The sequence below is a fragment of the Parasteatoda tepidariorum genome, chromosome 2, assembly GCF_982258835.1.
Source record: "Parasteatoda tepidariorum strain Cologne lab strain chromosome 2, Ptep-v5.0, whole genome shotgun sequence".
Classification (NCBI taxonomy): Eukaryota; Metazoa; Arthropoda; class Arachnida; order Araneae; family Theridiidae; genus Parasteatoda; species Parasteatoda tepidariorum.
Window position 1 is genome coordinate 38,855,276 of NC_141756.1, and position 17,201 is coordinate 38,872,476.

The 17,201-nt window shown below is 28.1% G+C and overlaps 1 protein-coding gene and 1 long non-coding RNA gene across 3 annotated transcripts in view; one reads left to right on the forward strand and one right to left on the reverse strand.

The window, feature by feature from the left end:
* Positions 1-17,201, forward strand: part of LOC147815233 (uncharacterized) — a 135,287-nt gene that overhangs the window by 70,005 nt on the left and 48,081 nt on the right. The window lies entirely within an intron of this gene.
* On the reverse strand, positions 1,301-4,860 carry LOC147815235 (uncharacterized). The gene is made up of 2 exons (XM_087157226.1): positions 4,505-4,860; positions 1,301-1,956 (listed from the first exon to the last, which is right to left on the reverse strand). The coding sequence occupies exons 1-2, from the start codon at positions 4,541-4,543 to the stop codon at positions 1,465-1,467; spliced, it is 531 nt and encodes a 176-aa protein (XP_087013352.1). The 5' UTR covers positions 4,544-4,860; the 3' UTR covers positions 1,301-1,464.

Genomic DNA, 17,201 nt, shown 5'->3' on the forward strand with positions numbered 1-17,201 from the left:
TTGAGGCTAAATTTCTTGAACATAAAGTACTTAATGCTTTCCGATATATTGATGATTTGATTTTGTTTAATTGTGACGATTTTAATTTTATTTATACAATTTATCCTGGTGATTTGGTCCTGAAAAAAACTAATGAAAATTGCTTTAATATTGAATATTTAGATTTTAAAATTGATATTGTTAACAATTTTATTAAAATTGGTGTGTTTGATAAAAGAAAAGCCTTTAATTTTAATGTTATTTTTTTCTGCAACTTTAAAACTAATTTGTGTAGTAATATATTCAAAAATCTTGTTTTTTCGCAATTAGTTAGGATCAAGAAAATTTGTAATAATGTTGAAAGTTTTCGAGAAGCTGTGGATAATTTTTTAAATAATTTGAGTAAAAATGATTTTCCTTTTAATTTTTGTAATGTTAATTTTTTAATTAAAAAAATGATTGATGGTTTTTAGGTATTTTTTCTTTTAACAGGGCGCAATTCTAGTCTTAACTGAGCAGCCCCAGTTAAGCATTCTATTAATTTATCTACGTATCTCCTTCTCCTGACCTTTTCATATCATTTTTAAACTTTTACTGCGCATTATTATAGGGGGCGTTGTTTTTCAGTTTTTAGTGTTTTCTTTTCCTCCGCTTTTGATGTTGATTCTTGACCTGTGACTGTGAGTTTTTAATTTTCTGATGATTTTTATTGATTTTCTTTTCGTAATTTGTTTATTCTTTTGAATGTATCTTGTTTTTCCTGGACCTCTATACAAAACCATCGGGGTACTGAGGGAGATATTTTAAGCTTTTGCTTCTCCCTCAAATAGAAATGGTTTTGTTTTTAATGGCTACCGGGGCCGGTACCCCCTGAAGACGTCGGCTTCGGTGGTCGTATTTTTGTTTTATTTCATTTGTTTTGTATATCTTTTAAGAAAGTAATTATGTTTTTATAAAAACAATTTCTCTTTTAAGAAAATATTTTTACTTTTTGTTAAAAATTTGCTAGTTTTATAAAAATATTTCAAACTTTTTAACAAAATTTTTCTATCTTTTAAGAAAATATTTAGGTTTTTGTAATAATTTCCTAGTTTTTCAAAAAGTTCTAGATATTTTTCTGAAACTTTTTGTATTATTTATTTATTAATGGGTGAAATTTTTTCTTGATAATATAAACTTTTTCACCTGTGAAAATGCTCAATAAAGACAAAATATATTTCAATAAAATAAATAACATTTTTATTCAAAGTTTCACCTCGCCACTTCTGCGAGCATACATCACGGCTTTCTTAAAAATTTTATTTTAACTATACAATTTTTCTATTGACATATAAATTTTCTGGTAATTGAACATCGTTTAATGTTTTTAAAAATACATTTCCCCCCACTGGAGCTGATTTTCTATTTCGCAAAAAAGTCATTTATAAGATTTACTATATTACTTCCAGGAACAACTTTATGCTGAATTCCGAGTGCTTGTCCTATTTATAGGTCTTGTAGAAATCGTCCAAATGCTTTCGCTTTAACGAGAGCACAATGCTTAAAATCTAGTGAATGTATAGTGCACGATGAAAAAGTTGGTATCAGTTCATCTACTTTAGGACAGCCAAAATCTTCCAAACTGTAAAACACTCTGCCGGTTAGAATTTCTAAAAATTTCCGTTTTCCGAGTCCTTTCACATAGATATGTGAATACATATCACACAAAAAAGTCAACATAGTATGAAATTTAACGTAGGGTAATTCTCCTTGGTTCCAATCTATTTGATGAATATTTCGGACTGTCCAAGAATATTGCATTTTCTGTTGTGTTGGAAGTTCTTCAAACGGAAACGGTGGTTGGAATGTACACACTCCGGTAATGGAATTACCTTTTACAGCATGAAAAGCAAGTTCTTTGACAATGTATGCCCCTGATGAAAGTTGAAAACCTTCAAAATCAATGACTAAAGCTGAGAATCCTTTTCTGTTTCCTTCCTACAATAAAAAAAAGAAAATTTTGAGACACCAAGAAAAATAATTAACAACACACAGTTAAAATGTTTATGATAATGTTCATAACTCCTTTCGATTACTACGATTAAGAATTTATTTGCAAAGTAAAAGTCTTTACCTCCTGAGTTCTGTCTAAAATAAATCTTTTTACAAAAACAAATATGAAACGTTCGCTTTTAAGAAAATATTTTAACTCTTTGCAAAAAAATGTACTTGTTTTATAAAAATATTTCAAACTTTTTAACAGAATTTTCTATCTTTTGAGAAAATATTTATGTTTTTACAAAAAATCTTCTATCTTTTAAAGATTTTGTTAAAAATTTGCTAATTTTATAAAAATGCTTCAAACTTTTTCACAAAATTTTCTATCTTTTTAGAAAATATTTACGTTTTTGCAAAAAAGTTTGTCTTTTAATAAAATATTTTAACTTTTTGTTAAAAATTTTCTATCTTTTAGGAAAATATTTATGTTCTAAGAAAATTTTTCGATCTTTTAAGAAAAAATTTTAACTTTTTGTTAAAAATTTTAACTTTTTGTTAAAAATTTTCCATCTTTTAAGAAAATATTTATGCTTTTACAAAAAAAAATTCTCTTTCAAGAAAATATTTTTACTTTTTTTGTTAAAAATTTGTTAGTTTTATAAAAATATTTAAGTTTTTGCTAAAATCTCCTAGTTTTTCAGAAAATTCTATATATTTTTCTGAAACTTTTTCTATTAATTATTAAAGAGTGTAATTTTTTCTTGATAATATAAACTTTTTCACATGTGAAAATGATCAATAAAGACAAAATATATTTTAATAAAATAAATAACATTATATTCAAAGTTTCACTCAATCACTTCTGCGAGCATACATCATATGTTTCTTAACAATTTTCTAAGAAATAGTTGTATTCCCACGTTCTATAACAAGTATGAAGCACTATGTTATTATGACTAATTGATAAAACGTGGATAAGCCCCAAACGTCCCGGACAGACATTATCTTTGTAAAATTTTGTGAGAAATAGATATCGTGTTCAAGTTCTGTAATCAGTATCATTTAAATATATACTTTCAAATAGAAAGGCTATAGATAGTTTCAAATTAATTCCTAATTTGAAAATAAAGTAAGTTATTTGCATTATTATAATATTAAATTGTAATAAAACGAATAAAACGATGGAATAAATGAATAAAACGACGTAATTGTAATAATATTGTAATAAATGAATCGTATATTGTAATAACTGAATAAAACGACGTAATAAAACGATAAATTCCCATTACATGTTTTTAATATAATTGAATTTAAAGCGGCAAAAATTCCCATTACATGTTTCTTAGATTTAAAATAATTCATTTGAAATTTTAAGGAAATTTAATATATAATTGATAATATAAATATGTCGTTATTTATTATTTTTAACAAAATGCTCTAGTTTTTAGAAAATATTTGTATTACTGAGGGAGATTTTCTAATATTTCAGAAAATAATTTTACTTTTGTGAAAAATTTCTAGTTTTTCAAAAATAATTTTTATATTTTTGTAATAAGTTTCTAGTTTTTATGAAACTTTTTGGTATTAATTATTAAAGGGTGTATTTTTTTATTGAGTAGGTTAATAATAGGTAATATTAAATAGGTAAATAATAATTATAGCCATTTATATCAACTGTATTTACGTTAAAAAATAACTAAAATTAAGAGTTATTAATATAGTGTCTTTCTAACATTTTAAGTATAGATGACACCATTAGAATTCATATAGTATTTCTTAAATTATTCAAATTTATTTTATTAAAACCTTAAGTTTTCCTCTGATCTCTGTACATTCACAGGATACTGGTTAACGAAACCAATCCCACTATTTGTCGTCGGACTAAGGGTAGGAGGTTTTCGTAGTCTTCCTCCTCATATAACATGGGTACTCACAAAGTCCACTTCGAAGACATGTATTGTCTCAAGATCTAGGAGTTCCATTGTCTTCTGGGTTCAAAAATGACAACATTGATAGCCGTAAATCCAAACGATAGGGATAAAAAATACCTAATCGTATAAACTAATATTTATTAATTTAAAATTAATATACCTTTAATTCTAATACTTTTAATATTCACAGTAAACATACTTAATAAATTTTAACAAATAGAAAGTTAATTTAAGAAATATTAACTTCATTTAGATTACGCAATGAAAAAAAATAATAACTATTCCTAATTTGTAACTAAGAAGATGAGTAATTTTTATTATTAACAAAATAAAAATAATTAATTAAAATGTACAAAACAATTTACTTTATCTTGGTTAATTAAAGATTCAGATTAACGCATCTCAGTAGTTTTATAAATAATACTATTTAACATTATCAATATACTATTTATCATCAATATAATAAAAATAACGTAGTTATAAAATTTTTAAAGTTAACTAAGTTTTGTCACATGCTCTGCCTAAAAACGAATTAGTGCTAGAAGTTAAAATAAAACAATTCTATTAACAATAAATTTAAAAGCATAGTAAATTACTAAGAAATCAATAGTACTTACTTCAGTTTCAGCATGTTTTCTCTTTAAATAACCGTCCATAACGAAATAGTTAATTGAAAAACTTTTCAAAAACTTAATCGAGACACAACAGAAGAACAAGTGAAATACTAATATAAGAGGGGGTAGGGGAAATTAAGTCACTCTATCCTTCTAGTTGCCAAATCATGAAAGTATAACTCTAACAACCAATCAGAAAAATGTTAAACTGTCACATGCTTAACTATTTACCGGCGCAAGTGAAAGGAACTGAATTCAACACATGCGTCATAGCCCAAGATCTAGCTTGTTATATGTTATCAGAATGACTCGCTCTGTAACCAGTAGTTGTGTTATCACACAAAAACACGTCAAATCTTAACATGTGTATGGTCAGTACCGTTGCCAACCCAGAGAAAGCTATCATAACATTAAGAGGGGCAGAAATAATTATTTAATAACTGTCACAGGTTAAGTGAAAAATATATCGATGAGACTGCAGGATGATATCGATATCAAATCCTTTTCATTTATACACGTGTTCAGAATACAAAAGTTTAACTTATTAACACATATCTAACCAAGCATTCGTGGGTCAGTGTTTATGATATCCAACTACTGACCCACGAAGGCTTTTTAATGGCGCGAGTTCGATCCTCAGCCTTAATTATATTTAATAAATAATATTAAAACAGATTTAAATATTAAAATAGATTTAAAGTCATTTTATTCCTACACAGATGGCGCCACTAGATCGAAAGCATGATATCATTTATGTGTTATGTAATAAAAGATGACGTCATAACTTCATAATACACAATTTCTCCCCCAAATAACAAAGTTTCTAAATGTTGCCATCCTTAAAAACTAATATTAAAATAATAAGTGTTGCCACCCTCAAAAAACTAATAAATTAAATAATATTTAAAAAACGAAACTAAATTAAAAACAGAAACCGAAACTAAAAATATATTAGGCTTAAGAAAAAAAAGAAATAAGCTCCCCATGACGCTGCAGACGAAGTTTCGATTTTCAGGCGGGCAGAAATAAGCAAGCGGGCAGAAATAATCAACTTCCGGTTGGGGTAGAAATAAGCAACTTCCGATTGGGCAGAAATAAGCAACCCTTGACTTTCCATGATGACGTCAGGAATAGGGACCCCCCGCTGTACGCTGTAGTGCCGCCTATACTACTCTTATCAAAATTTCTTAAGTTTTAAATGATACTATTAAATTTTATTATTTAATAACTAATAGAGCAATAAAACACTGTATGAAACGAAAACTATTAGTTAAATTTATGCTTTCAAGTTTGAGAAAAAATAAGTTTTAAGTAAACTAAGTAAAGATATATATGCTATTTTTTTTTAAATTAAAAATTTGTTATCAATATTTTTAAAATACTTTTTAAAGATTAAGTCAGAAGTTAGAGACTTTGGTTCTAAAATTGACATTCAAGTGAAAAAAATTAAAAGGTAATCAAAATCTATTCAATCCCTGAGGAGAAGCGGAAAACTTAAAACATCAAAACCAATTTGACTGCCGATTGAAACTAGGAAGCGTTTCTAACATACGCTTCTCATAATCTCTCGGTTTCTAATAGATACAACATGGCATTTAAACAGACTTTTATTATGTCTGCTTTCATCAGTAATGATTCGTATAATTTTATAGCATTTTTTGTTTTATATTGCTTAAATATTAGTTTGCTACCCTTAATGTGTATGCGCCTTTATTTCATTTTTGAATGGAATATTTTATCCAATATATTTAAGAGCAATCATTACAGAACATCGTCTATTGTAAACACATAACTAATTTTAAAATAAAATTAAAAGTAAAATATTATTCTTTCTTATTTTTTGAAAAGAATTTCAAAATGTAAATATTCAAATAGACATAGTTATAAACATAAAATATAATTTAATTTTTATTGAAAAATACACCCAATAGTAGAACCAACTCAAATATAAATTCTCTTCATGTGAATAAATTTCTTAATTTGAATCAGTATAGTGAACATTTCTAAGAAAGTAAGAAAATTACGAATCAAGCAAACATAGCTGAAAAAATTACCAATGCTAAACTCCGTAGCCATGTAATTTTGAATCCAATCTAAAAGACAATGAGAACTCCTGGATCAAGTAGTGGGAGAAATTGGCCTTCGTGGAGGACTTTTGGATGGAACTAAACCAGATTTGCGTTACTTGGAAAAGAAAACTACGAAAACCTTCCACGCTTAGCCTGTCTGCAAGGGAACTCGGAACCCATGATTCGCCTACCACACTATATTTATTCCGTTATTGAGAAAAAGAGACAAATTTTTTTAGAACACTTTTACTATAAGCGAGGGAAATAGATTCTATGAAAGTATTGAAAACAGATTTAAATCACCAAACAATAACTATCTGAATTAGCTCCAAAATTTTATTTTTCTCTCAATTAGCAATAAATTGATAAACAAATTTATTGTCAATCAACATTTGTTTGGAATATATAAATAAATTTTTACTTTTTCTAATAATTACTATAAATATTTAGATATTTATGTTTTAAAGAATCATATATTTCTGATCAAACTTATATTTAATTTACAAAATTTAAAAGTTAGCTTTGCTAATTTTCCTTTCATTTTTATTGAATTGAAATTGAGTAAAAAAACAAAGGGATAACATTTTATTAAAATTAGATAATAACTTTAGACTCTAATTGTTTTATTTTAAATTGCCAGTTACAGTATCTGATGTCCATTATTGCTTTTCAATTTGAGCATAAAGTAAAATTCTTAAAATATTTCAGCCATACAAATTTAATTAATTTAAATATTAGACAATTTCATGGCTCTTCTCTGAAAGAAACCGAAAATTTTTCATTTCAGCAAAACAATCAATAGTTTAAACGTTAACATTACAAGCGCTTCTATTTTTTATTTTCGTAACAGCTGTCACCTCCTAACTGCACGATTTTTACGGGATCATCTTTTAAAACGCTATCCACAATTTGACATTCATTAGTTAACCTCCAGCAAATGCCTGAATTCAACTTTAAAAACGAAATGAAGTATGCCACTTTTACGAACGCAGCAACTTGATGGATGGTTATCGAATAAGAGAAGATGATTTAGGAATACGATATTGAACTAATGTTGCGTTTTAAAGGTCAAACTCGCTTATGAGCCCGAGATTTTTCTCAGGTCACAAGTGTTTGAAGAATTGCCCCTCAATTGACCTTCCATCAAAAACTTTGAGATTCATTATGTTTCTTCAAAAAGTTGAATGCAATTAAAAAATTACCTGAAAGGGGAAACGATTTTAGTTTCAAAGAAAATTAAATTTCGCGAATGCGTAGTGAATTATGATAATAAAAACCTCATTAAGTTTTCAATTACTGAATTCGATCTTCACGATTTTTTGAATGCTAGTTTTATCTAATTTGACTCTAATACATTTTTGATTATTAAAATCATCATATGCTACGTTTAAAGAATGAAAATTATGTAGTAATCTGTCTGGTAAATAAGGATCAAAATTTTATTTAAATCGGCTACTTTGTATACATGCTCTATAAATTGAATTGTGATAAATACAAAGAAAAAGGATATTGTGATACAAAAAAGAGTATATAGTGTCGTTATAAAAATCATGGTGCGAAAAACAAATTTCATTTCTACATCGTAATGCGCAATGCGAATCATTTTACAATTTCTGTTTTTACTAAAAAGTTTCAATATTTTTTTTATGTTTATAAGAAACTTATATTTCGTTAGAATAATGTTCCCTTTTATTATTTTACTAAACTGAGACTTTTTTGAAAAGACACTGTATCTCTTTTAAAAAATAGGCACTGCATCTTTAAAGCGAGCTTTATTATATTTACCATAATACTTTAAACCGAAATACAGCATAAAATGCAGCACAAACGCTTATAAAAAATAATTAAAGTATTTGTTAATGAGTTTTAATAATGCTTTAATGAACTATAAATGTAAATAAATGAATAGATAGCAGGAGATTTTGTTTATGATATATCCCAAAATTCCTTTTGAGTCAGTTTGTACTTATAGTACTTCTTGGGAGCCATAAGGAAATGTTTGAAAAATTGTTCGATTTTTTTTTTGTCTGTGCGAATTTCAAATTCTGAGGTATTCAAATAATCAAACTTTCAGATACAAAAGTATAATTTTAAAAAAATGTGATTTTACAACACTTTACTGCAAAATGTATTCGATGTGAAAGTATACTTTTAAAAGCATACTATGTGAAAGTGTAAGATATTCCTAACGCTATATAGCGCTCTCCCATAATCCTCCATCCAGTTTCTCTTACATTTCGTACTCCAATTACTACATATTAGTTCCATAGCACCTTCAAAAGTTCACGCTTCTTAATATACTTAATTTTTTTTACTCCTCCAACATTATTATTGATTACGAGACCCTGCTCTCCCCCAAAAGTTCTTTCTCCTTTCAGATTTTAAATTTCACAATCACATGTAATGCAAAAAGCGGCTCTTGCACTGCAGGTTTTCTCTATAACTCTCAAATACTTCACAAACATCAGAAGAATGTCTATACTGTTAATACTTAAGCACTAGGGCGTATTAATATCGGCTTCTCCTATATTTCATACTCCTATTACTATTTGTTAGTTCAATAGCTCCTTCAACATTTCCAATTAATTAACCCTTTTCTTGCGATTGGTACAATAAGTGAACCAGAATGACTTCATCATGCTAAGCGCTGCAAGCAAAATGTTAATATTTTTATTTGTCCCAGACTCTCTTACATTTCCAATTATTCACTTGTCCCAACATCACATTATTCCCACCTCAAATTATTATTTGCCTGCCCCAGCTTTTTCTAAGTAAAATCATTGTGTGCATATTTTTTAAATAAATGCTAAGCACTAAACTTCAGATATTCCTATTATTTTACTAGTCATAGCATCCCAACATTCCTGGCTCAAATTGTTATTTGCCTGTCTCAGCTCCTTCTGAGCAAAATTACTGTGCATAAATTTATTAATTGAATACTATGTACTTAACTTCGAATATGTATTCTTCATGTTTACTAATTTCAGCATCCCAACATTTCCCCCTCAAATTTTTATTTTCCTTCCCCAGCTCCTGGAGTGAAATTACTGTGCGCACATTTTTCTTTAAATAAATCTCATTCACTAAACTTCGAATATATATTCCTATTATTTACTTGTCCCAGAACCAAAACAATTTCCCCTCAAATTGTTATTTCCTGTTCCAGCTTCTTCTTAGTAAAATTACTTCATACAATTTTTTTTTAAATAAATTCTTTGCACTAAACTTCGAATATGTATTCCTATTACTTACTTGTCCCAGAACCAAAACATTTCCCCCTCATATTGTTATTTGCCTGTTCCAGTTTCTTCTTAGTAAAATTATTTTGTACACATTTTTTTTAAATAAATACTATGCACTAAACTACGAATATGTATTCCTATTATTTACTAGTCCCAGAGCCACAACATTTCCCTGTCAAATCGTTAATTGCCTGTCCCAGTTCCTCTGAGTAATATTTCTGAGTACACTTTCTTTTATTACATAAATACTTAGTACTGAACTTTGAATATGTATTATTTATTTTAAGTGATTATAATATGTATTAATTACCATTTAGTGTTTTGAATTCACGTTATAAAAAATAAAGAAAAATTTTTGAAAATTTTTTTTTGATAACTGTATGCATAAAGTGTTATTTGCCTGTCCCAACTTTTTAAGAGTGAAATTACTGTGTTCGCATTTTTCTTAAATAAATACTATGTACTGAATATGTACTAAACTATGCACATGTACGTAATACTATGTACCGAACTTAAACTTTTAGGATGATTTCAAAAATTTGAACTAATTCACAATACAAATTATTGAAAATTTTATCTTCTCTTTGATTCTCAAAACGCATATTTTAGCGTAATGTAGAATGTGTATATGTACTAAAATATCGAATATGTATAAACTAACGAATATGTACTGAACTATTTACATGTACATAATACTATGTACTGAACTTAAACTTATAGGATGACTTCAAACATCTGAACTAATTCACAATAGAAATTATTGAAAAGTTTATCTTCTCTTTGATTCTCAAAATGCATATTAATGTAGTTCAAAAACCCATTTTCAGTTCTTTTTTCGATTGTAGTATAAACTTTAAAAAGAAATTCTTCACTATTTTCCACATATCACGCATGCAAAGTGAGTGATGATGTGCAGACGCTGTTGCCAACTTAAAAATGGCTAATAGTAATAAGAAGGATGAGATTGTTAAAGAAATAAATAAAATGAATCGCTCAATAATAAAGCTAAAGAAAGAACCACGTCAATCTTTTTTACCTAAAGGAGTTTATCTATTTATTTATTATTTGAAAATGCTTAGTGGCAGGATTGAATGAAGGGCCCTCAGGCCGAAATCGTGCAGAGAACATCCTAACGCGGGGTCCTGCCTAGTTCTTGTGTTCGAAGGTCAACAAACTGGCAGGGTGCTTCTATTTCTCTAATTTTTTTTAGTTATTTCAAAGTAAATAAAATTAAAAACTGAAAAGTCGTGATCGATTTCTTATAAGTTGGTTCTTAGATTCATTGAGTACGAGCTTTTCTATTATATTTCACGTTTGAAATTCTCGCTGTAAAGGATCGAAAAACATGTTCTGAAGATTTCTTTTATAATTGTACTTACTTGCTTCAGTTTTTTACATTTGTAGATAAATTAAGCATAAATAATGTTTAAAATTGTGTTGCATTACTCGAAAAATTGGATTATTACAATTACTTGTCATAAAACATGTATAAACATAAAGTAATAAAAATAACGCTGTTTCAATTTCAAATTTTTTAACTCCCCTCACTTGAAAACAAATTATGGAATTCACTATACTTAAATTTTATTTTAAAAATAATATTTGATATAATTCCTGAAACATTAAAATCTTTTTAAAGTTCTTACTTAAATTCGGAACTTTTACAGTTGAAAATATTAAGATATATTCAGAATATATAATTTTGAAAAGTCGTGTCCAGTGTTGGGGATTCAAGCTTCAAAATAAATTATACGTTCATTTAAGCAACTAATTATTTTGAAATATGGGGAAACTTTGAATTTCAAAACGATTTTCTTCCACGTAATTTTAGAAAGTGTTTTTTTAAAATGACTAAGTATTTTTGATTTAACCATGTTCGGATATTAAAGGTTAGGTATCCTGTTAAATTTAAATTCAGGCTTTGGATATAAGACGTTGTATATACGTATAGATAGATAGATATAAAGATAGATACATAGATAGATAGATATAAAGATAGATACATAGATAGATAGATATTTGTGCGTTTTTTTAAATTTAATCAAAACTTAGTCTTGACATATCGATGTAAAGTGTGTTCTTTTTAACATGGATGTGAATAAAATTCATTTATGGGGAGAACTCAGTCCACATTTAAACGAAACAGAGTTGTCACTGAAGCTCGTAGATATTTAGCCTTTTTTTTTCATTTTACTTATTTATTTTTTGAGTAATCAATAGGTTTTTCTAAGAATACATGAAGGGAATAGTTTGAAAAAAAAAAGATCAGATTAACAAACTCAGATTTGAAAGACAGAAAAAACTCTAATAAGTAGCATTAAAAGTAAATCTTTTATACAGCAAGATTTGTTTTTTATAAAACCGCAGATGTGCAAAACAGCTGAAATCAACTTGATCCAAAATTAATTTTGTGTAAACTCAATACCAATACCCCGTACTCAGGGCTGGGATAGCCTGATTGGTAAGGCGTTGAACTCTTGTTTGAGAGAACGGTAGTTCGAATCCAGCCTCCCGTGTATTGAATGATTAGTGCATGGGTCACAAAGTCCTCCACGTTCCCATAACAAATCGATACCTCTGGGGGTATTGATCCAGGATTTCCCTTGCCTTCTGTATTGGGTTCAAAATTGCAAGGCTAAGGAGTTGAACATTGGTAGTCTTAAACTCAAATTTGGTTGGCTGTTCAACTGTGGTCATAAAATAAACTATCCCGTACTTAATATCCCGTAAAATGTGATTTTTTTTGTTTTTAGGTTGCTAGTAGTTTCGAAAAGGTATATGTAGAGTACTCAGGAAAAAAGAAAACTTTTCACCTTGCATAACTTTTTAATTAATGCGCGGATTAACTTTTTAATTTACATAACTTTTTAATTTTCCTTATGTAACTCGTCTGAAACTTCGTTATTCAAGGGGACTACCTTATATGCAACCTTTACCTTTCACCATTGCGAAAAAATTACCAAATAATGCCTATTTTTGAGCTCTTGAAACATGTCGACTGTTATTACCAATCTGTATACTTTAAAAGTGAATGAAGTTTCTAATCAAGTAATATATTACGGTTTCTCACGGATTATTTATTTAATGCTAAGTGAATGGTTTAAATACCATGTATTTTAGTTCTTAACCAGATTTTGTTTGACTTAAATGCATAATCATACAATGCGATAATTTTATTTACTCGATTTTTTTTTCTCCATGCTCATCTGTTGTTTTTATTAGGCTTAGTATTTGGCTTAAGGAGAATAGGGAAGATATTGAAATCCAAAAAGTTTGATCCCAATATTTCAATTCTGGACTGGTTGATATTTTGAGTACTTCACATTAAATTTAATTTTTCGCAAAGAGAAAAAAAAATGGATGAGTTAATAAACCTGAAACTTTATTTACTAATTTAGAGTTCCGTGTTGTCTCACCAAACTGTTTATTCAGTTTATTTATAAGACACCCTTTTGAATGTAATTTTATTTGCATGTGGTTTATTGCTTTCGTAAACATAATACAATTAAGATAATGGCCTCTTTCATATAATTTTCTCATTCAGAACAATATACGCAGTTTATGCGGAGAAATAATGACGAGAATCAATAAAAAATAAGAGAATGAACTAACATCAACTTAATTAAATGATTTGTTTGCCTACATGGTATATATAGAATAATACATTAAGAGATTATTAAATTTACATAGCGTTATATTGTTGATATTAAGTAATTTCAAAGTAAACGTAGATGCATAAGGTGTTACACATATTTCTACATTCCATGTCTGTTACAAAGTAAACAATTTTGCATCAAATATAGTTAAATTTTGAATGTTTGCATATAAGTAAAATAATGTCCAGAAATTTGTCAAAACCCTAATAAATAACATTTTGTTCCTTTTAAACAAAAACAAACTATACTTGCATTTATATATAATTTTTATTTTAAGATTTTTATTAAATTTATGATTTTAATATTTTAAGTACGAGAATTTTTATAACAACATTTTTACTATTGATAAGTATTTAATTGTTTATTCTTAAAGACATTTTTATCAGATAATTTGATTAAAGTTGATTAATTAAGCATTATAACTCGAATTATTGATTATTCATCTAGGTGACAAAATTTGATAGCCTTAGAATCAAATCTAAAATAAAGATATATTTTAGCAATAATTGTTTTACTTATTTAATAGAGTATCTTTCTTATATTGGTGGTAGAAATATGTTACAATTATGTCACTCAGAGATTTGCTCATTTTCGTTGAACACTCAGTTCAGATTTTTTTATTTATTGTTCAGTTTCACTTCATTTTATTTTTTTATCTTAATTCCTACTTGCTTTTGTCCTATTCCCTACTCAATTTTGTCTCGCTCATTTTCTCTTTTGTCTCACACATTTCCTTCAATTGTCTCATTCCTTTTTTCGCTTTTGTATCATTCGTTCTCCATTTTACTTAGCTTACTTCCTATCTTCTCTTGCTTTTAGCCTATTTTCTCTTGCTTATTTCCTATCTTCTCTTGCTTTTAGCCTATTTTCTCTTGCTTATTCCCTATCTTCTCTTGCTTTTAGCCTATTTTCTCTTGCTTATTTCCTATCTTCTCTTGCTTTTAGCCTATTTTCCCTTGCTTATTTACTATCTTCTCTTGCTTTCAGCCTATTTTCCCTTGCTTATTTCCTATCTTCTCTTGCTTTTAGCCTATTTTCCCTTGCTAATTTCCTATCTTCTCTTGCTTTTAGCCTATTTTCTCTTGTTTATGTCCTATCTTCTCTTGTTTATTTCCTATCTTCTTTTGTTCATTTCCTATCTTCTCTTGCTTCTTGTCTCTCATTTTTTCCTATGTTGATTTTCCGCTGGCTCATTTTTGTCTCACTTACATACTTTTGTCACATCTCTAACTTACTTTAGCTTCATTTTTGTCTGATTCCTCGGCTGTTTTCCTGTCTCCCTATCTCGTTGCGTCATGCCTTCCTTCTTTTGTCTTACTCAATGCAGACAGTATGCAGTGAAATTTGATTTTAATTTACCGATTAAATAAGGGTTTTTAGCTACTAATTGCTCGAACTGCAATGCATTTAGAGAGAGACAAGGTTTTTCCACGATTCTATCAGACAAATTCTTTTCTACAAGACAAGTCTCTAAGATTTATAGAGAACTTTTTCGCAGATATGTTTTTCTTTAAGCAACGATGGGTAAAAGTGGGGCATTTTCACGAAAAATCAAAGAATCATGTCAAAACTCAACTCAATTGCACCTAAACCATAAATCTGTCAACATTTGAAATTGAAATTCGATTCTCACTGTCACAAATGAAATTGATTACAAGATCTGTTTCTGGAAAAATTTTCTTATGGAAAATTTTTCTGAATTAGAAATTGCAAAACATGTGAATATCCTTCTCATATTCTATTATGTCCGTCACCAATGTTAACCTAAGAGGTATTATTTGAATACCAATTACCGTTTCAGTAAGTGAATACTTAACATTTTGGAATAGTTTTTGTTTCATTTTATTCATTAAAATGTAATTAAAAGTAATAAGTGTAATTTTCACTATATAGTTACAAAATTTTTTGTACTAAACTTCATAATACTAAAGTATTCTTAAAAATCTTTAGTGTTAAAAAGGAACCAAACATCATTAGTTGAGTTTCGGCCCATATAAGAATATTTTGCGACACGTTAACAACCTTGCATTAAGGCCAGAAAGGGACGCTTCCTATATTTATAATTATGTTTAGTTTATTACAGCGATAGTGCAGTAGAGAAACATTTGAAAAATAAAAACAATTTAATTGATCAATCAGCAAAATAAAACAAATTTGATTAGGATATTAATTGTTTAGCTACAAAGCATTCCATTCCTTTCCATGCCTGATGCAAAAGCGATTCACTTACATAAATTTTATAGCTGATATCAGCGCCCTCTGTTAGTGAGGCAGAAATTCTCCACAAAGGTATTAATTTTTTTATGTTTATTTAAAAGTTTTCTAGTGATACTTTAATGCAATAAATAGTATCATATTGTATCCAAGTTACTTCTTGCCTCCTTGTTAGCTAATTAAGTAATTCATTACATTTTAGTAATGCTACTACTGTAATGCTGAAAAAGGAACGCTGTATGGATAAAAAAATGATCTTAGAAAATATTCGAATCTTTCTTCGGTATATGAAGCCGTTCAGAAAATAATGAAACCTTTCATTCCATGGAAATTAATAGTTTTAAGAGTTTGAACGGTCACGAAAGGTTTTACTTCACTTCATTTTACAACGCTGGAAAGGGGGGATAAATCAAACAGAAATTGAACGATGATGCAACTTAACCTTAATCATTCAAAAAATAGCTCCGTGCGTCTGCACAAATATAGAAAGAAATAATGAAAGATGTAAAACAAAAAAATGAGAAAATAGTTCACTTATATATCGATCCACCATTTGTAATTCTGCCGTCGAAATTCTGATTGGTCTGTGAGCAGCACGACGTAGATTAAATGATGATGGATGATTGGATGAAATTCTGAACGCTGATATTAAATTGGAGTTGAGATGCACTAGTCCTTCATTAGAAGTTCCAAAGTGCCAGGTAAAAAAGATGGAGTACCTACGAAAAATAACCTACTGCAGAATTGATGGAATATTTAAAACAAAACGTTAACGGCTTTATTTAGGATAAAAGAGTTTTGTGAAATTAAGTAATTATCTTTTTAGCCATGAGTCTTACACTGAAAGGTTCTATCGAAGCAATTCTTTTACTTCTAGTAAGAAAGTGTGAAACAAATTTAGTATCTGCCAAAAAAAATATACCGAAGATAAGCAGTCGACGAAAATTGAGTTTTAAATTTTTTGAAGCGTAGTTTCTAAAATGTTTAAATGATTAATGATGAATAATCGATTTCAGTATTTAAATGAATCATCTGTCAATAACTTGAAATTCGTTGCAGCATACTTGAAAATCGCTATATTTTTTTTTTCTTAACAGTAAATACAATGGTATAATATTAATAACCGCATGTCTGATATTATAATTTATAAAGCCTTCTGTAATTTTCCTTAGCATTAATTGGTTTTCAAGTAATTGTGTATAAAAAGAAAAAAATATTGGTTTTTGCTAAAGTTAATCGTGCTGTTTCGCTTCGAAAAACTTTTCGGATATGTACTGTATCAAGTTCCATAAAAATTTTGTAACTTCGCAAACATACGCTTACTCATGCATTATGTTAGAATTAATGCGGTTTTAATCAATATACTTAATAGCTACTCTTATCGAAGTAAATTTCACGGAAATTTTTATGATATATATATATATATATATATATATACAGGGTGATTCTAGAAAGATGGGCAAAATTTTAGAAAGTGATAGTACACACCCAAGCAAACAATTTTTATCAAAGAATGCAT